The 21370-nt window shown below is 49.9% G+C and overlaps 2 protein-coding genes across 3 annotated transcripts; one reads left to right on the top strand and one right to left on the bottom strand.

The window, feature by feature from the left end:
- The first annotated feature begins 7429 nt into the window (after positions 1–7429).
- On the top strand, positions 7430–11200 carry LOC124671595 (adenine phosphoribosyltransferase 2-like). 2 transcript variants are annotated; one of them, XM_047207951.1, is made up of 6 exons: positions 7462–7720; positions 7831–7941; positions 9162–9254; positions 10145–10294; positions 10884–10942; positions 11120–11200. In XM_047207951.1, the coding sequence occupies exons 1-6, from the start codon at positions 7573–7575 to the stop codon at positions 11174–11176; spliced, it is 618 nt and encodes a 205-aa protein (XP_047063907.1). In that variant the 5' UTR covers positions 7462–7572; the 3' UTR covers positions 11177–11200. The 2 variants fall into 2 exon arrangements, with proteins under 2 accessions (XP_047063908.1, XP_047063907.1); XM_047207952.1 differs by lacking the exons at positions 10145–10294; positions 10884–10942; positions 11120–11200 and adding an exon at positions 9976–10018 and having other exon boundaries at positions 7430–7720.
- A 1735-nt stretch (positions 11201–12935) lies between these two features.
- LOC124672773 lies at positions 12936–13576 on the bottom strand. Its single transcript, XM_047208950.1, has 2 exons — positions 13136–13576; positions 12936–13040 (listed from the first exon to the last, which is right to left on the bottom strand). The coding sequence occupies exons 1-2, from the start codon at positions 13574–13576 to the stop codon at positions 12936–12938; spliced, it is 546 nt and encodes a 181-aa protein (XP_047064906.1).
- Between the last annotated feature and the right edge of the window lie 7794 nt (positions 13577–21370).

Here is a 21370-nt window from a genome sequence, read left to right as displayed (position 1 = left end):
CTATAAAAGCAGGCAGCGCTACTCTGGATTGCACAAGTTCTTGTATCTCTATCTTTGTGCTGCTTGCTCACTCTTAGCCATCATGAGTGTGCCGTGCTCTGACCAGGAGTTTAGGCCGGTGAAGGCGAAGGCTGCAAGTTTACCCCCGGGTGTGACTGCGGAGCGTTGTTGGTGCGGCCGTGTTGCTAAGGTTAAGCAGGTGGAGGATTTCTCCGACCAGTTCGGCATGAAATTTTTCATGTGTGCGAGCTATGAGCATGATCCACCCCGTAGTTCAGCTTCGTCGTCCACCAGGCCGCCGGTATGTTTCGACATAATTGTATGTTGGCTTAATTTTGTTTGTGAATTTGATTTAATGTTACTGTTTGTGTTGTAGTCTCCCCCGCCCCTATGCAAATGGTTTCACTGGATAGACACGGAGCAGCCGGATTGGGCGTGCGAGGAGGTTGAGGAGAAACATCGCCGTGCGTGGGCAACGTTCTTTGAGGAGGAGCGTTGGGAAAAGGTCCGTGCTAATGAGAAAGCAGAGCGAGAGAGGCAGATACAGAAACTAAGGGCGGAACAAGCTCGTAACCGAGAGGTGAATCATAAGAGGATGGATGATGAGGCTGCACGTAGGTTTGCAGAGGAAGAGGTTCGCAGGGAGGCTCGTGAAGCGGAGAGGAAGAGACTAAGGGAAAGAGCTGCTGAAGCGCAAGCGGCAGAAGAACGCTTCGAGAAGTCTGGAAAATGGCCACGGTGGACGCAGGGAAAGTAGTGTGATGTGTCGTATTGGCTATGTATCTTAATTTCAGTTGTATCTTAAATTCCGTTGTAGTGTCGTTGTATCTTAAATTCCGTTGTAGTGATAAATCCTATTTTTATTTCAGCTGCAATGTATCTTCATTTCAGTTTTAGTATTATTGTTTCCCGCCTAATTTTTCCCGCTCAGTTTTTCCCGCCTTTTACTCCCGCCCTAATCTCCCGCCAGTTTTTCCCGCTCACCTTTTCCCGCCGAAAGTCATCCCTTCTAGCCTATAAAAACCCCCCAGTGTTTCCTTCTGTTTCAGTGTATTCTCTCAGCAAGATGGATCCCCCATATAAGAATCCCCCCCATCTTTTCACCGAATCCAGGGCCAAACCTCTTCTAGACGAGGCCCGCAAAGTGATGAGGGAGAGTAAGGTAGACACATTTGAGGAGTTCATCAGTAGCGACGCCTTGCTCCGTAAGGTGGGTAGGGAGTTTGAGAAATATTCTTATGGGTGGCCATTGAAGAAGATGCCTGCTCGCAGCCCACGGGAGATAAGGTGTGAGCTTATCAGGTTGAATGAGAAGTGGAAGTCACTAACTTGGAAGAATGAATGAGATAGGGAAAGAGATTTCAACTTTCCATGGCTGTGGACGGTTGACAGTGAGGACGACGATGATATCTTTGAGCCTAGCAGCAAGGCGAAGAAAGCTGCATCGTCGAAGGGCAAGAGTGCCAAGTCCTCAAAGGGGAAGAGTGCTGCACCACCGGTCGTCGACTCGGACAACGACTTCGAGCCTAGCACGAAGGCGAAGAATGCTGCATCGTCATACATGGTGCATACAAATAGTAGTCATACATGGTGCATACAAATAGTACTCATACACTAGATGAAGGAAATAGTAGTAGTAATAAGTCTCATGCGTACAGATGACTCAGTGAGTGTCATCTCACTGACCACGCCCCCTTCCTCGACGCCTCAGTGGTGGTCCAGCCTGAAAAGGTGAGGGCGAGTACCCTCTGATAGGTGGCCGCCGCTGTCGTGGAGGAAGCATGTACCCCTGCTCGTGCTGACTGTACTGCGTGGGCTGTGTGGGATCTGGAGGTGGAGTGTGATGTTGACTAGACATCCAGTCTTGGTACATCTGCTGTGTTTCTTCCTGATCCTGAGCACTGGACCAGAAGGATCATGATGCGGACATAGACGACATATGTGCATCACCTTTGATTGGATAAAAAACGTTAGTCATGAGGAAATTCACAAATGGTGCACAATTAATATGGATAGTGATGAATTGCATACCCTCTGGCTCATCCATACGGGGACGCCACCCCAAGTTAGGCATGGGAGTTTGCTGCTCCATGCCGAAACCGCCACGCTGCCAGTACTCGTAAGTAGGCTCCTGCTGCTGCTGGTTCTGCCAACCAGAACCTCCTGCCTGGTTAGGAGATGGTGGCCTCGGGCTCGGCGGTACCTCCATACGTGGGCGCGGTCCGTGCCGCGGCTGATGCAGCTGCAAGGAGGGACGAGGTGGCCGCTGTGCTGCTCGGTACTCGACAACATCCGAAGATCGGGTGCATGTGATAGTCGCGTAGATACGACGTAGTTTCTACAATCTCCTTGTAGAACAGGCGAGCAAGCAGAGTGGATGTAAGGTTTCGGTGATCCTTTAGCATACTCTTAAGGACACAGGTGTGCGGCACGCAGTCGCTCACCACCCATGTTGTGTCATACTTCGGACAGTACCCATGCACCCTTGCTGGACATCTAGCATCGCTGCAGACCACTGTCAAGAATTTCTGACTTGAAACGGTGGTTCTGAATACCCTTTGCGTGTTCATTGCCCACTGGGTGATTGCTTCCTGCAGATGTCTCTTGTCAGCATATCTGGCACCAACTGAGATGGTGTTCATGCTGTACTCCCAGGCAGAATCGTGCCGATCATCGACTATCATTGCATCCGAAAATCATGGTTCCAAGAAGAGGGGATCGGATCCTCCTCTTCGTTATCATCTGAAGTATCAGATCCACCGGATTCATCTGAGTCAAGCTCATAGTCCACTCCATCCTCGTCTTCCTCGTCCATCATGTTCTGCATCTGGTCTTCTTCTTCATCCTCGCTTTCAAGCTCGACACTACCGTCATGACCACCTGCTGCATGGCTACTCTGCCCGGATTGGAAACTGCTGCCGCCAGCATCAGAACTTTGACTGCTCTGCCCTGGATGGAACTCACCCTCGCCTTCCTGGGAATTCACCACCTTCGCCTCGGGAAGAATTAAGGCGATGGGGTGAGTTCCCCTGCGCTCGCACACTTCCAACCAGTGCACCCACTGAGAGGTCCGCTCAATCGGCTTCAACCGGCAGAAAATCTGGGTACTTGAGCTGCTCCACAAAGCATGCACACCAACAGTGTATGCTTCGGGATTAAGCCCGAAATTCACGGTCAACCACTCCTTCAACTGACTAACTCGCCATGTTTTTTGGTTTGTCAGATGCAACTCCTCATGCTGAAACTCGCTCAGATCAGCTCCCATCGGAGTTGTTCGGACCGTGCCATGACCGAAGTAAACAACGAATTTTACTCTATCTGACATATCTGCTCACCTATACAAATTACAGACTCGTCAAAAAAATCTAGCACCTACACTCTAAAATAAATAAAAATCTAGCACCTGCAGTCCTAAATAAATACTATCTACCGGTACATATTACACTAACTAATGTGCGAAGCTAACGAACGCAACATGCATTATGATTACACCATCTAATACCAGGAATTAGGGTTTACCCTTGAAGCGTGCCAAACACCTCTGTCAGCAGCTCAGCTCCTCCACCCCGCAGCAGCTCCACCACCACGCAGCAGCAGCAGCACCACCACCACCAGCTCCACCACCACCACCACCTCCACCACCACCAACACCACCTCCGCCAAAACGCCTCAAAAACTAACCCATCTATAGATCAGCTAATTCTATAGCATTTGGTGGTCAAACTACAACAAATGGCTGGCTAAATCGCTCATAAATGAGAGAAAACGCTACTGGACTGAGAGCAAATGAGAGAGAGAGCTGAGATGAACTGAGAGAGCTGCAGCAGGAAGAAGAGCTGGGCGTCGGCCAGCAGCACCGCGCGTCGACCGGCATTTATTGCCCAGCTATTTCGGACTCGGCGTCCCCGAATCAGCGCTTCGGGATGGCCCTCCCCGACACGGCCTGCTCCTGGCCAGGAGACAGCCCGACATCGCCCGCGCGTGGCCGACAAAAGCCGTCTCGGGCGCGCTGAGCCCGACAAATGCGAGTCGGGCGTGTTGACCCCGAAAATAGCCGTCTCCGCGCGGCCGGCAGTAGATTCCCTGCGCTTCGGGTTCGGTGACCCCGATTTAGATAATTCGGGTTTACGGACCCCGACGGCGTATTATTTCTGAAATTTGCTTAAAACTAATATTATTTCTGGAATTAATATTAAAAAGTGTATTATTTAAAAAAATGTGGTTAACAGACTTACTCCCTCCTGCCTAAAATATGTTGTATATAAGATTTGGTTAAACTAAAATCTCGTAAAGTTTAATCGTCTATATTGATAAAAATATAAACATATATAATAAAATAATAATATTTTTAGAATTTTTATGAAATATATTTTCATATTATATGCATTTAACATGTCAGATCTTTGTATTATTATCTATATTTTTAGTTAAAGTTTGCATAGTTTAACTTGCATGAAAAATTATGCACAACATAAAATGGGTAGGGGGGGAGTAGCATTTATTGTTCAATGGACTTGTGATGTATCCTATTCTCCAGTTCATATTGGTTTTTGTCGTCTTTTAAGTTTAGTGGATCATTTACTTCAGGGTTGATGTCCAAAACCGTAGAACGGTTCCTATATGGCTTTGGATGGGTGACATGGGTCCTGCCGCACTTTGGCGTTTGTATCACGTTCTTTCTTAAGAAATACACATGCAACCCTCATGCATCGCTCTAGAAAAATTGCGGGCAATCTGATCCTTTCTACCTACACAGTCTGGCTAAATCCCAGAAGGCCCAGACAAATCCCTCCAAAGTCTTATTTCCCTGGAGAAAGATGGAAGTTTCATTTCCCCTACTTGAAATGTAAATTTTTGTACTGAACGTTTTTTGAACGACTAGTGGTTTTGAAGACAAAGAGCAAACAATTGACATTTTGAACCACCACCATTAGCTACGCAGCATCCATCGATTGCCATATTATTATTCAGCCAATCACTAGCTAATACACGGACAAGTTCAACGGATGAACGTACTATTAATTGCTCTGGCCGCTAGTGTATACAGTGGAACAGACCAACCTGTGCACTAGCTGCACCCATTTGTTTTGGGCCTTTAGATAGAAAATGAAAGCATTAGATCTGGTACTCCCTCCGGTTCAGTTTATAAAGCATGCAGGTAGATTAAGAAAAACTTTAACCTTACGGCGTCTTACAGTTACTCATGTTTGATATGTAATTTTCTTTTTTTAAGAGCATCTCCAGCCGCGTTCCCCAAAGCGTCCCCCAAACCGCGCCGGATTGAGCGTTTGGAGGACATGTTTTGTTCGTGCCGCCTTTGGGGGACGTCGCTCCCCAGCCGCGTCCCCCAAACGCCGCCCTAAATGAATTTTGGTGCACAAAAATAAAGGTTTTCATTCAATTTTGATTATATATTACAAAGTTTGAATGAAAACGGCTAGATTTCATCTAAACCTACACTACTGACCGCCCGGCGGTGCGTTCGACGGTCCCGCCCCGTCGTCGCCTCCCCTACGCCGCAGCTCCTCCTGCGCGCGCCTCCTCTCCTTGCGTTCGGCGTTGGCCCGACGGCTCCGTTCCCGCCGCGCGTCCTCCTCCGCCCTCCCCTGCTGCGCCGCCTGGAGGGAGAGCTCGATGGCGCGTAGAATCTGTGCCTCTTCGCGGGCACGGGCGTCGTCCTGGAGCTTCTTCTCCGACTCGAAGGACTCGACGAGCGCGCGTTGCTGATCGGCCGTCTCGTCCGGGTGCGGCCCGTCGTCGTCGGACCACTCGAACTCGTCATCGTCGTCGTCCTCCACCTCGGTCTCCTCCACCTCGGCCTCCTCCTCCTCCATTGGCGCATCGTCCTCCACATCCGTTGGCGCCTCCATCATCGCCGCCGCCACACGCGGTCCCGCCCGCCTCCCCCGGATCGCCGCCGGCGCCGCCTCCCGCTGCCGACGCTCCTCCGCCGCCGTGCCGCCGGTGCTCGATCGACTCCGCCACCGGCGCTCGATCGACTCCCGCTGATCTCGGTACAGCGCATCCCGCTCAACGAGCTGGCGCTGGCGCTCGTCAGCCCACCGCTGCTCCATCTCCGCCCGGTACCGGCACCGTCGCGCCTCATGTCCCGTCGAGGCGTCAGACGCCGCAACGGTGGCGCCCTGCTGCTCCTGCCACGCTGGTGCCGCCGCGGCCTCGCCAGCAGCGGGGCCATGGGCGCAGAACGCCGCCAGATCCGCCGCCTGCGCCGCCTCCCGCTGCTGGCGGGCCTGCTGCTGCATTGCCTCCCGCCGCTGCTGACGGTGTGCGCGCCACCGCTTTTCCCGGGCGGCGACGTCGATGCCGAACTGCGAGTCCGGGAGTGGAGGAGACGGCGGTGGAGGGTACCGGCCAGCGCCTGGGCGGTTCGCCATTGCCACTGGTGGTGGAGGAGACGACGGTGGAGCGACGAGGGCTGTGTTTGTTGCCGGTGGGGTGTGTTGGCTACCACTGAGCCGGGAGACCTTTTATAGACGCCGGCGTCGGGAAGAAAGCGCGGGAACACGCGAGAAGAGGCGGGAAGAAAGCGCGGCAACGGGAGGTGGCGTGTGAACACCGGCGACGCGTCTCGTCGGCGCAGCACCGACGAGACGTCTCGCCTGCCCCTCCGTCGCCATTAAGGCAAAGATGTCGCCGTGTGTCACTGCGCGTGAATAAATTCCGTCGCGAGGTAGGCGACGGTTAGGTTAAAAGTAACTGTGCCGCTGACACGTCGGGCCCGCGTCGGTTCGCCTCGCTTTTCGTTGTGTCCGGCGTTCCCGGAGCGTCCCCTGTGGGAGGGGACGGGCTCGGGGCGCCGGACACCGTATGGGGGCGCGCCGGACAAAAATAGGCTTTGGGGGACGCGGCTGGAACGGTTTTTTTGTCCGGCGCGCTCCAAGTAGGGACGCTTTGGGGGACGCGGCTGGAGATTCTCTAATAATGGAAGAGAAAATGATCAAGATAGTGCATCCAAGGTGTGCAAACAGTAAGGAAACAGAAGGGTGTGCAAACAGTAAGGTGTCGTCGACTCTTATTAAGATTCCTCGAAGAGAAGAACACATGAGTTTCACCTTCCCCATCCTAAAAATGCGGTATGTTGGAGGAGGAAAACAATATATAATACACCGAAATATGCCACATATGGATTATTACCGTCCTGTTGAGATAAAGGAAACAGCTTCAAGGTTAGAGTTCTACACTTTGTTCAATAAAAAGCCATTTTTTGCACGGAATTTCGGAAAGGTGAAATCCATATTTGAATCACTTGGTTTGTTAGCTATAAGGAGAGGTTGGCCAGTGTCAAGCGAGCGAGTGAAACTGGCTGGTGGTCCTGGCCGCCTGTTTCGAAGGATGTAACAAAATAATAAAATAAAAAAACTACTCCTTGTACCCTTTGCTGCTACGCCCACCCGGACCCAGCGCGCGTGCCTCGCCGTGTTTATTTATACAGGCAGACGGCACGCCTTTCTCCCTAGCCAGTAGCCACCACAACAACTCGAAGCGATACTAGATATAGCTGAAGAAGATCAGACGACGACGAAGCAAAGCAAAGCAAACGAAAGAGGATACATGGGGGAGCAGGAGAGCAGAAGCAGCTGCGAGAGCGGCGGCGACGCGATGGCGCCGGCGGGGAAGGAGCACGGCCGCGCCGCCGCGGACCCGCGCCTCCAGGGCATTTCCGACGCTATACGCGTCGTCCCGCACTTCCCCAAGCCAGGTCTCCGTTGGTTCTTCGAGCTAATTATGCGCGCGCGTGTATGGTCGGTCTATGGTGACCCTGCTTTTTCTCTTGTCTGACCTCGTCGTGCGCGCGCGGGTGGGGTGCAGGGATCATGTTCAACGACATCACGGCGGTGCTGCTGCGGCCGGGCGTGTTCAAGGACGCCGTGGACATGTTCGTGGAGCGCTACCGCGGCATGGGCATCGCCGCCGTCGCAGGTAAACCCCACTGCATCCATCCATCAGTTATCACTAGTTAATGGCCATGCCACCGCGCGCTCGGCGTCGTGGCGGTCAGTTGGTGATGATCTTGAACTCGGTAGCGTTGATCTTCGGGGAAGATCGCTCATGCTCGTCTTTCGGCCGGACGCGCGACTCCGGTCGTTGATCAGGTCGTCGATCGCCACCGCATTGCTCATCCCCACCATCACTAGTTGGTCTAAATCACTTTCAGCTGGTAATTTTTTACTAGTACTGTAGTTATCGTGGAGAGCCGCCAGGAAACGTAACAAGGGGCGGTACTAGGTACCATGATCCGACGCACGCACGCACGCACGGACGGACGAACAGGTGTGTCCTTGTCTCTCACCGCCTGTTCCAGAGACCGGGGCAATTAAAACCAGGGGCCAATGCCAGTGTGCCAAACATTGACAGCACGGGCGAGATAAGAGGCGGTCGTCGATCCAAGTCCACTTAATTATAGCTTCTGCACGCATGTGCCATGCATGGTCCCTGCGCACGCGCACGCCGGTCGAGCGCGAGCGGGAGCGGGTCGCCGACCGGCCACGGCCCCCGGCGCGCCACTTGTACGGCCGGCCAGCGCGCGCCGTGCCGCGGATCGGGCAGGGCCATGCCGGCGAGCGGGACCCCGCGTGGTCGACGATCAATGCCGGCCCGACCGGATCGCGGCCGGAGCCCGGAGTGCGCGGTGCATGCACGTCGACTGCAGACGACGACGCGCGGGGACCGGCCGGCAGGGAGCGGCGCCTACGCGAGCTTTCCTGTGACGCTGTGTGGGGGCGGCGCGCGCGCGGCTTTGGATCACCTCATCGGACGGCCGCACATGCGGTGCGCGCCTGTCGTGTCGTGTCGTCTCGCCCGCCGGCCCGCTCCTCCGGCCCGTGCATGTCAGCATGTACTGTTGAGTCTGTGATACTACTGACTGGTAGTACACCACAAGAGTACAGCTGCGTCTGGTTAACTTCGCTGCACCAGCGCGCGCGCATGTCAGTCACCACATTGTGTCAGCGCGTGCGATCTTCCAAAAAGAAACGCCATTGTGACGCTGACCCTACGGCGACTGCTAGCTGCCCCTTGTCGTATGTCCCGTTTTCAGATACTCAGATCTGGCTATTCTGGCCCTTTTGATACAGCCTGTGTGTGCGTACATGGTGATTTTTCTTACAGTATTTTTTCTTCTTACTGATGATACCTACCAGGTATTGAAGCTAGAGGGTTCATATTCGGCCCGGCAATCGCGTTGGCCATTGGAGCGAAATTCATACCCTTGCGCAAACCCGGGAAACTACCAGGTACAAATCTCATCTGCAAACTTATTGGTCATATAAACACACTGAGGTGAAGCGTCTACCACTTGCTTTTTTTTTTTTTTTTTTTTTTTTTGCGAATGGTCTACCACTAGTAGTATTTCTTTTTTAATTCCAATGTATGTGTAATTCACTGCCGGGGTTTTCTCCATGAGCTTTGGTAGTAGTAACAAAATGGTCCGTTCCGTGGCTGTTTTCCCGGAAAGGCGGAAACACAGGTGGAGAAGATATTTCATAAGTGTTGTGCAACCCAGTAGGATCGACTACTACTGCTAACTACTCCCTCCTATCCATATTACTTGGATCGGAGGGAGACTAAAACTTACTGAATCTGCTTTTCCTTGTAATGTACATGAAGAAAGGGTCATATTTTTCTTTTTTAGGGATAGGCAAATTTCGTCTATGTGGTTCATTTTTTTTACATAAAGTGTAACAATCTTGGTCAGAAGTTTCTCATCATATATGTATTGCAACAAGGAATGAGGATTTTCAGTGCGGGATATAAAAACATACTTACATCTCACTGTACCATCCGTGCTAAGTACACTATGTTTTGGTGCTTTAGCAGGTTTATTCATGGAAATTAGTCGTTTATTTCCAGATGCTTTGTCATGCCCTTTTTAAAAAAAAATTCTAGTTGTTGCTATTGCTATGTTCACTAACCGCCTAGGAGTGCTGTACGTGTCTGACTTCTGAAAAGTTTCAGTTCAGTACTGATCAGCAGATTCATAAAATGCTGGTACAAGGTCGAACAAACGTTAGAGTTTGTAAGGCAAGGTCTGATCGATTAAGCTGCACCTCACGCGCTAGTAATTTATAACTGCATATCTACCTTCGCCGTACATGTGCTGATTTTGTTCTACGAAACAATGAAGGCGGGGTGATCTCCGAGAGCTATGTGCTTGAGTATGGAACGGATTGCTTGGAGATGCACCTTGGAGCCGTCGAGCCGGGCGAGCGCGTAGTGGTTGTCGACGATTTGGTAGCGACCGGTGGGACACTCTCTGCGGCTATAAGGCTTATTGGTGAGTACCTCTATTTACCTGTTGCTCTCTTCTCTCCAAAATAGCAGTACATGCATCAAGATGAAATTTGTTGATTGTCAATAATCCTTGCGCATCATACTGAACTGAATTGGATCATATATAGTAAGTAGTAAGAAAAAAGAGGGTGAGTCAAAGCCTCTCTGATGCTGATATGGAATAATATAGGGAAAAATTACATCAAGTATCATGCAGTATAGTCAATTAGCTAGGAGTCTCAACAACTTAGTGATAACATGTAGAGTAGAGAGCCATCATGTTGTGTTGACAAGAAGCAAAGCTTACCCTTGAGAGCGACAAATTCCTGTTTGACAGATAAGTCCTACGGTCCTAGCTACTAGCTAATTACATAAAGGTGTGCTTTTGATGGGACTAGACGCATAATTTGATCTTTGATGCTACGTAGTACAAGTGGAAACTTTGTAGATAATGATCCAGCATTCATGTCACAGCGAGTCAGGGATTTCTAATCGCATATCTCGCCCAATCATATGGATGTACCATGGGCCATGAATGTGAAATTGTCTTTTGACCAATCTTTCTATAATTGCTGCAAATATTTGCATTCCAGAGCGTGCTGGAGCTGACGTTGTTGAGTGTGCATGCTTAATTGGACTTCCGAAGTTTAAGGTATGCACACATTCTTACATACTACTTGTTTATGGACAGTATATACAAGTTCATGTTGTGTGAATGAAATCAATGAAAAAGCCAGTAGTTTCCTGGGTAAAAAACAGTACTACTTAACAAGATTTCGAAGCTACAAGGGCCGCACTTTCAAACCCGCTAACTCCATGTTTTTTACAGGATTTCTACAAGCTTGACGGAAAGCCAGTTTACATACTGGTGGAATCTCGCAAATAGGAAGTAAAAATGATAATCGCTCAGGCAAGTTTCCATAGTCTTACGGAAGAAATTTCGCTCAGACATTTCAGTTTTTGAATGTTTTCCAAACATATAATGCAAGATAGCCTTGGTCTGCAAATTTAAAAGGCCATGCTGTTGTATGAATGTGCTGCTCCTCTATACACAGCCCACAAGAATGTACGATTACTCAGTTAAAAAAAAAAGAATGTACGATTGCTACACTTGTCATCCATATTTTAAAGTGAAAATTCTGGTAGTTGTGTATAACTAGACTACAAAATTATAACTTTAGAAGGCGTCAATTTTGTGGACTTAATTATTTATACTTTGGTTGTAAGTTGCAACTTCCACATTAAACTATTTTACATTTTTACACATCCATCTTTAGTGAAACAAGAGAACATGTGTTACTTAGTCTAATCCAGATTCATACATGCTAATTCTAGCCTTGTTTCTTCTTCAGAAAAACAGCTTCATTCCTTTGCAAGCCCATGGTGGATGTGTATTGAGTATTGACAACTCTGCAGTACACTGTTAAGAAAGGCAGCTGCTATTTAAGTGTCTTGGCGGAGAGGGCCAGATAGATGGAATTTAGTCTTCATAGCACTAGATTTTCCAGTAGTTTTTTGGAGACCATGTAGATTTTCTATTACTAGTATTGATGAGAGCTTGTAGTTCTTTCTGTCCGGAATCCTCACTGTTAGCCTGGGAAAAGAAAACCATTCTGTCCTTCAGGTTTTTACTGGAATTTACCTGTTCTTTTTTCAGTTACTGATCATGCTACTATTTTACAATTACATTGTCTTACACCCCTAAAGTATCCTACTAATACTAAGATTACTACAGCTATCTGAGTTGGAAAATAATGGGAATTTGCATTTACCAGCTCCAAGTTACAGCCAGAAGAACAAAAATATACATGGTTGTTTCTTAACTGAAGCTAATAGAAAGAACAAGCCTGGTTCAGAGGGAGCAGCGGTGACCTTTGGATCACTTATTTTGAGCGAAATCTTGCCACGATGCCGATCTTGGGACGCCGGCAGAACGCAGGAGCTGCTGCTCCGACGCCGACCTCGACATGCCCGAGCCGGAAGGACACGAAAACTGCTGCTGCGACGCCGGTCTCGGCATGCGACCGGAGCAGGCTAGAGGGGAGCTCGGCTTGCAGGGATCACCGAACTGCTGGCACGAGACCGACCTGGGCATGCCGCCGGCGCGGTGGAGCCGGCACCTGAAGGAGCCAGGGTGGTCGGTGGGCGAGCAGATGCACTGCCGCATGGCCTCTTTCGTCATCGGTGGCACCTTCGCCGCCGCCGCCGCCACGCCGATCTTTGAGGCCATCTTGTATGCAGCTACGCTCCGATCGAGGGCTCCCTTGGCTGTGGCCAAAATTGAAAGCTGAATCTGCTAACGAGTTTTGAGTTTTGAGAGGACACGTTTGTTCTAGTTACGCTCCGAGGGTATCTATATAACGGAATTGCCGGCTGGATCTCGAGTCAGAATCAAGGTTCGTTACGATTCCGGTTAGATCGCTTGTAACCTGAAACTAACAAGAGGGCGCTCCGTAAAACTGACGGGGAAACCAACTGACTCGAAAAACTGATGCAAATTTTCCCCAAATTCAGTGCTCTTAGCAAGAGCATCGCGTGACAGATTACACATACACAGGCCCGTACATCTCAGATTCAGTGCTTCTTGTACAACAGTGCTAAACAAGCAAACAAAGCCGTGGCGGTGCGATCGATCGATCGGCGTATCAGAGCGTTGGCAGCATCATGTGGAGCAGGGGAGCCGGCCGGGACCGTCGGTGCCGCGCCTTGAACTTCCTGATGGCCGCCCTGAGCACCTTCCTCCATCCCTCCTGAACAACCCAAACAAACAGCAGAAACCTCGTAACGCTAGCACAGATGATTCGGAGAGCTTAAGCTTCGGAGGGGTCCAGGTATAGGAAGCTACCTTGGCGGGGGAGGGCGATGGCATGGGCGGCGAGAAATCCAGCTTCGGCATGCCCGTCTCCTGGAGGTCGAGGAAGGACCCGTCCCGCCGCAGCCGCCGGCGCCGCCACCTCGACCTGCCGCCTCCTCCGCCGGCGGCAGCGTCCTTGGCCTTGAGCCTGCTTCCGGCCCTCGCCCGGCGCTTCCACTTGGCGATGAGGAAGTCCCTGGAGCCAGCACCGGAGGCCGGCGACGCGCTGGGGATCTTGTTGACCGGGGACCAGATGCCGCTCTGGGCGTAGTCGAAGTCGAAGGCGGAAGAGTCGGCGAACTTGCCGAGGAGGTTCCGCGACATGGACTGCCCCATGTACTCCACCGTCACCACGCGCTCGACCACGACCACCGTGGCTGCTGGGTTGTTGGCGCTCTCGCCGCCGGCGTCTGTCTCGGCCGCGCTGTTCATGCTGGCTTGAGGTGCTTGGAATCGAGGAGGGGGCAGAGGAAGGGATGTGGAGCGTGGTGATCGAAGGGAGGGAGATGGAGATTGGGGGTGGGAAATGGGATGCAGCAAGAAGAGCTCACTGGAAGTAACCGTTGTGGTGTCTGGGCCTCGGCAGGTACTCGACCGTTGGGATCTGAGGGATTTTGACACTGACACGTGGGGTCAGGAAGTCTGGAGACCTGAGTAGCACACCAGCCGGTCCACACATCCCTTGGCTTGGGTGCACCGTGCACGGTCACAGTAAAAAGGCGTCGCCACGGGCATCTTGCTCACCTCCATGTGTGCCACGCTCGTCCTCGAAATAGGCTTTCGCCCCGCTATATTAATATAGCACACCATCGATACAACATATGATCCATTGCTGGGGCAAACAGCACAAAGCAAGCCCAAAAGAAAACACAAAAGAAAGAAAAGAGAAACTAATGCCGAAAGGGTCGGATCAACAGAAACGGAGATGCCTCGCAACCGCTGCGCCCGCCGGATAATGCCCACCACGCTCCTAGCACTCTGAAGTTCCGCGTACCAAGCAACACCTTCAAGAAGGGGTGCGACGTCGACGCCACTGCTGCCCGGAGTAGTCCTAGGGTTTCCCCCGGTACGCGCAAGGACAAAGAAACAGGGCTTCACCCAACGCCCTTCAAGAAGGAAGAGTGGCGCCCGCGGGCGTCACCGCGTCGGTGCCGGCAATGCCGACAGGGATTTCTCCCGACCCTCGCAACCTCTCCTTGGACACTCCATCGTGCTCCACCACACTCGCCACCCACCACCATGCGCCACACGGCCTTGCAAGCACCACCGCCGTCTCACCGTGACCAACGAAGCGGGGTCATCACGAACAGGACAAGCCAACCGGGAGCGCGAGGCAGCACGTCAGCAGCCACGCCGGAGGAACCACCTCCACCGCCACCTGCGGACACCGACCGGACGCGGCGACCGGAACATACCAGGCCCACCTGGCCCGGCCGAGCCCGAGCGGGCTCGTGAAGTTCCTGTCTATGCGCTGCAGTGTACGCGCCGCCGATATCGCCGCCCCGAGCTCCGGCCTTCCCTCCGTCCGTTTAGAGGAGCACCACGGGGCAGGGAGCCGGCCCGCCCGGACCCAGATGGGGCCCGAAGGGCCCAGATCTGGGCCAGGCAGGTGGAGCCCCGAGCCACCGCGCCGTCCCGAGGCCAAAGAGCCTCGCCACCACGTCGTCGTCACCCGCCGCCGCGCCGCCAAGGAGGAAACGCCGCCGCCGGAACCGCTCCGACCTGGGAGCACCGCCACCAGACGAGGAGACCCCGCGTCTCCACTTCTTATGCGCGGGGAAGAGCAGCTCCGCCGCCGCCGGCACCGCACGGGGCTTTGCCCGGCGGCCTGCGCCGACGGCGGCGGGCCGGGGAGGCCGGAGGAGGGGCGAGGGAGCGCTAGGTGCTGGGCGCCCTCCCGCCGCCCGCGGGGAGCGGCGGCAAGGGCCGGGGAGAGGAGGGGGGGGTCGGGGGTGGAGGCGAGGACGGCCTGGCGGCGGCGGCGGCGCGACGGGGCGGAACCCTAGTCGCCTACGCGTCGCGGGAGCCCCCTTCGCGTCTTTCCCCGGATCTTCTTGATGCTTCGCGTCGAGGGTTTCTCGTGTGTCACGCTCGTCGCTCAGGCACATTTTAGTGTGAATAATTTCATAAATATAAACCTGGTCATTTTTAAAAAGTAGCCTCGTTTTCCGGTTGCAATGTTAACATATGAACCTTGAAAATCTGGTACAGCGAAAAACTACAAACCAAATAAAGTTATGATTACATGATAAGTTGCAAATAAACTATAAAATTCCAACTCTCATTTCGTCAATTAGCATTAACTTAGTATGGTTTCAATAAAATTGAGTGTAGACAGAGGCCGAGTTTGTCCATTTTTGGTGAACCAAGGGAATGGTCCACATGAAGCAACACAGGTATCGCGGCCATGGCTCACCATACCCACAGTCACGCCCCTTTTCATCGAAATTTGGTGGCTCCACACTTCTATGCATGTGATCAAGCTCGACAAACCATAGGCATGCGTTGCTCGAGTAACAACGAAGGGAACTGAAATAACAAGTTCTCACGGAAATTTCCACCCGGCGGGGCGGAAGAATTCATTACTTCCAGGCTCGATTTCAGATCCTATTCCGTCTTCAGGGTGTTGGAACAACCCTCAGCAGCCTGAAAAGAAAACAAGTTTAAGGTCTTCATCACCTTTACAACTTCAGCGAGTTGGGCAGAGATTTCTGGTACCAGCTCCTTGTGATGATCCTCGAGAACTGTCTGCAACATCTTCTAAGCCTTGTAATTTTTTTTCCTTCAGTAATTCTCAAAAAGTTGGGGGGGGGGCGGTGGCCCCCCCCTGACTTGTACATAGCTCCGCCTCTGGCTGCAAGATAGGGGATTGGAGCGGCGCGAAGGTAAGCGCTCTCTCTCTGCAGGGAGGAGGAAGAAGAGGCAAGGGTGTCGGATGATACTGATGGCCTCGTCCAATATTGGAATGGCACAGACGTAGCCTGATGATGGCGGACAGTTCCTACTATAGCCGATCAGCAATTTCAGAATTTCAATTTTTTTCGTGAGTAATAGCTGAGAAAACCTACACGACACGGAAATAAATATCAAAATATATGTAATTGATGCAAATATTATGAAAGTTATATGTCTCATGGACAAATCAAATGTCTGAGAAAACCTACACGACACGGAAATGCACTTTGAACCATGTGCATATGCTCCTCCCATCGCAATTTTTATAAAAAATATCAAAAACCACTTCGAATGAAAATTTTCCGCGTATATATCGACACTCTATTGCACACGCTAAGTTTTACGGACAATCGGCATTTCTCTTGTCTCTTTGTAAAAAAAATATAAACAAATGTTTCATGAAGAGTCTTTTTAACACCAAATTTTATGTTTTTCCGTATGACACAAAAATTGCTGTTTTTCATGAAACAATTTTGCGAGCATATAATGTCAAGATGTACGTGCTATAGTTTTTTTTTTTGGGATTTTGTAAGCCAGGAGCATGTGCTGATTAGTGCAAAAACGCCTTGTCCTACATGACTGGTATTCTAAATAAAATCGTAAAACACTTATTCGGTCAACACTGAATTGGCCAAAAAGGCCTTCGCCTTCCCTTCCCTTCACCCACGTACATTCCCATTTCCTCTTCTTTTCTGCTCAAGATCTGCGGCCGCTCCAGCTTCAACTGCGGTGCCCGTCCTCAATCTTGGCTTGGTGGTCTTCCACGTCCCCTTCCTCCATAGCCTCCTTTATCGACCACTCCGACGAATCCTCCAACAACTCACTGCAGACCTCGACGCCACCATGCCGTGCGCTCCGACGGCCGCCTCCAGTCGATCCCGCTGCCATATCCACGAGGCAGAGCAGCTGCGCTCCTCTCCTGGCTCCAGCCACCAGCACCGGCCCTGCAGCGCGTTGCCGTCCTCTTCACTGCGGCCATCTGTTTGTCTGATTCGTTGTGCCAGGCGGGGAAGGAGCAGATTTTGGAAGGGGAAAGTGAAAGTTCAGAGATGGTAAACCTAGAGGGGGGGTGAATAGGTTTCTAAAAAAATTAATTTTTCTTTGCAATATTAGGCTTTGCGGAATATAAAGGTGAGCCTAATGCAAACTAATTAAGTGAGGCACCCTATATGATGATACAAGTAACTCAAGCACGAAAGCTCTCACAGTGCAGTTATAATATTGAGTGTAGATAGAGGCCGAGTTTGTCCATTTTTGGTGAACCAAGGGAATGGTCCAGAAGAACCAACATCGGTATCGCGGTCATGGCTCACCATACCCACGCCCCTTTTCATCGAAATTTGGTGGCTCCACACTTCTGTGCACGTGATCAAGCTCCAGACGCCATCTTATGAACGGAGGAGAGATATGGTCCAGACGCCATAGGCATGTTTATAAAGTTATATAAACCATTTTCACATATTTATGCTGAACCTTTTTACCTCCGCACAGCTAATCTTGCTATTTAATGTATTTCTCTGTTATATACATACATCATTACATACTTGATATTTTTTTGGTTATAGCAAGAAAATATAGCAATTTAATAACCATATGTATATTAAGGGATTTTTCATAATTAATAATACAACTTCGTGAATAAACTTCCAACATATTTTTTCTACAATGTTTTAGATGTTTAGAATATCTTCTACAATGAAGAATTTTACCCACATTACTATAAATACTAATCCCTCCCCCAGTCCCCACCCCTCGACATTTTTATAGTGTTTATATGTGTCTTCATAAACTATATCCCTAGATATCTATAGAATTAATTAGGTGGGGCATTTTTAGAGCATAATATGAAACTAGAAGATATCTTGTAGAAGGTTTCTAATGCAAAACAAATGTAATACGAGGAAGTTAAAGCAAACAGACAATTTTTGTGTGTAAGATGTGGCAATAAGTTGTTTGTTGGCGCAACAATAAACTTTGAGGTGCGTAACCGCTTGAGTTATAACATGTCAGGAGAGTAGTCCCTTTTGTATCGGAAATTCGATTCGGCTCTCAGGTCCAGATGATCCCAAAATCTGGTCCCACGGTTAGCATTGAGATCTGTGCTGGCTGAAGTACTCTGTTACCTATTTCACTTTGTGATGCGTTTTTTGAACAGTGGAATGGTCCACGTCTGTCCAACATTAATTGTGACGGTTCCTCTCTGCCGTGAAGCTCCCATATGCCCATCTCTCAGCTGGACTCTCGACCAGATTCCCCGCTGACCCGCACCGACCACATCCATGGTATAGTCAGTTTATAGCTAACTTGTACTGGGCGCATCGATTAATTGGTTGTTTTAATCTCTTGTTTTAGTATCCCACAGGAGTCACCGACCGCGGCTGTCATGAAAGCAGTTCAGCACCACTGTCCAGGTGAAACCCTTGCTATTTGTTCCAGCGGTCCAGGTTACGGGCGCATGCCCATCCTGCTCGGCTCCCGTCGCGCTCCGTTCCTGACATTGCATAGTCACGGCCCCATGCCGTACAACTGTAAATACTGCACATGTATAAGCTATTAACAACAGCTCGTATCTGGCTCATTATTGCGTCCAACACATATCTTGAAGCATATTTTGGCAGCTGTTCAAGCGACAGGGGTCTTCAAACGGCCTTTGTGCTTTATGCGGTGACTGGGAGGACAATTGTGACTCCTGATCATGAATTGTGGACTGAGCGCATCGATTAATTGGTTGTTTTAATCTTTTGTTTTAGTATCCCACAGGAGTCACCGACCGCGGCTGTCATGAAAGCAGTTCAGCACCACTGTCCAGGTGAAACCCTTGCTATTTGTTCCAGCGGTCCAGGTTATGGGCGCATGCCCATCCTGCTCGGCTCCCGTCTCGCTCCGTTCCTGACATTGCATAGTCACGGCCCCATGCCGTACAACTGTAAATACTGCACATGTATAAGCTATTAACAACAGCTCGTATCTGGCTCATTATTGCGTTCAACACATATCTTGAAGCATATTTTGGTGGTCCAGATAACCAGACCATATGCAGTGCCAAACCTCCATGTATCATGTTCTTTTTTCTTAGGTTCTCTTTAAGTTCCTATGTCAAACTCTCATTTTAATTTATGTATAGAGTCAAGATTTTTTCTCTATTTAAAAATATTTATCCACAAATTTATGTGTGATGATACATATAAATTATTATGAGTAATACTACACTAGCAAGCTGTGTGTTTCCCATTGTTTTTTTAAACGAAAGGCCCTCCGGCCCGGTTATATATATAAAACCTCACATGGCATCAACATAGTCTCGAATACAACACACATCACCCACACCACCGCCAAGTTCTGAGCATAGTTCCACACAAAGACCAAATAACATCGACTGAACGGGCCAGACTCACACACACGATGATACGTCTCTAACGTATAGATAATTTCTTATGTTCCATGCTTGTTTTACGACAATACCTACATGTTTTATACATACTTTATGTCATATTTATGCGTTTTTCGGAACTAACCTATTGACGAGATGCTGAAGTGCCAGTTCTTGTTTTCTGCTGTTTTTGGTTTCAGAAATCCTAGTAAGGAAATATTCTCGAAATTGGACGAAATCAACGCCCAACATCTTATAATTCCACGAAGCTTCCAGAACACCTGAGAGGCACCAGAGGGGAGCCCTGGTGGCCCCACATGTGTGGGCGGCGCGGCCAAGGAGCCAGGCGTGCCCCCTACTGTCTGGTGGCCCCAGACCCCCTCCGAGGCTGCCCTTCCGCCTAGTTAAGGACTCCGTTGCGAAAACCCTAGACGAATAAGCCACGGTAAGAGAAACCTTCCAGAGCCGCCGCCATCGCGAAGCCAAGATCTGGGGGACAGGAGTCTCTGTTCCGGCACGCCGCCGGGACGGGGAAGTGCCCCCGGAAGGCATCTCCATCGACATCACCACCATCTTCATCACCGCTGCTGTCTCCCATGAGGACGGAGTAGTTCTCCATCGAGGCTAAGGGCTATACCGGTAGCTATGTGGTTAATCTCTCTCCATGTACTTCAATACAATGATCTCATGAGCTGCCTTACATGATTGAGATTCATATGAGCTTGTATCACTATTTATCTATGTGCTACTCTATTGATGCTATTAAAGTACTCTATTCCTCCTCCATGATGTAATGGTGACAGTGTGTGCATCATGTAGTACTTGGCGTAGTTTATGATTGTGATCTCTTGTAGATTATGAAGTTAACTATTACTATGATGGTATTGATGTGATCTATTCCTCCTTTCATAGTATGATGGTGACAGTGTGCATGCTATGTTAGTACTTGGTATAATTGCGTTGGTCTATCATGCACTCTAAGGTTATTTAAATATGAACATCGAATGTTGTGGAGCTTGTTACTCCGGCATTGAGGTGCTCTTGTAGCCCTACACAATTAATGGTGTTCATCATCCAACAAAAGAGTGTAGAGTGGTTTTATTATGTGATCAATGTTGAGAGTGTCCACTAGTGAAAGTATGATCCCTAGGCCTTGTTCCCGAATAGCAAGTTACACCACAAAGATTCCTATCTCCCACGTCAACTGCACGCCAGCAAGCATTTTCTGGCCCCGTTGTCACTGTTTGTTTACTGTTCCACTACATGTTTACTCGCTGCCATATTTTATTCAGATTGCTATTACCACTCATATACATCCATATCACTTGCATCTCACTATCTCTTCGCCGAACTAGTGCACCTATACATCTGACAAGTGTATTAGGTGTGTTGGGGACACAAGAGGCTTCTTGCATTGTGATCGCAAGGTTGCTTGAGAGGAATATCTTTGACCTCTTCCTCCCTGAGTTCGATAAACCTTGGGTGATCCACTTAAGGGAAAACTTGCTGCTGTTCTACAAACCTCTGCTCTTGGAGGCCCAACACTATCTACAGGAAAAGAAGCGTGAGTAGACATCAAGCTATTTTCTGGCGCCGTTGCCGGGGAGGAAAGATAAAAGGCACTCACACTCCGGTCCCAGGTAACTAAGTTATTTTCTGGTACCGTTGTAAGTGCTCGAAGCTATTTCCTTTAGATCCTGCAATTGCATCTTTTTGTTTCTTGTTTTTATTTCACTAGTAAGGCATAATGGAAAGCAACATGGAGCTTTTTAATCTATTTCCTGAGTTAAGACATGGATTGTTTGCTGCGAAAATTAAAAAACCTATGGAACATATTAGTATGAACGCTTTGAACACCATTGTTGCTAATGATATGGAAAATTCTAAGCTTGAGGAAGCTG

The sequence above is a fragment of the Lolium rigidum genome, chromosome 7, assembly GCF_022539505.1.
Source record: "Lolium rigidum isolate FL_2022 chromosome 7, APGP_CSIRO_Lrig_0.1, whole genome shotgun sequence".
Lineage (NCBI taxonomy): Eukaryota > Viridiplantae > Streptophyta > Magnoliopsida > Poales > Poaceae > Lolium > Lolium rigidum.
This window is presented reverse-complemented; position numbering and strand designations above follow the sequence as displayed.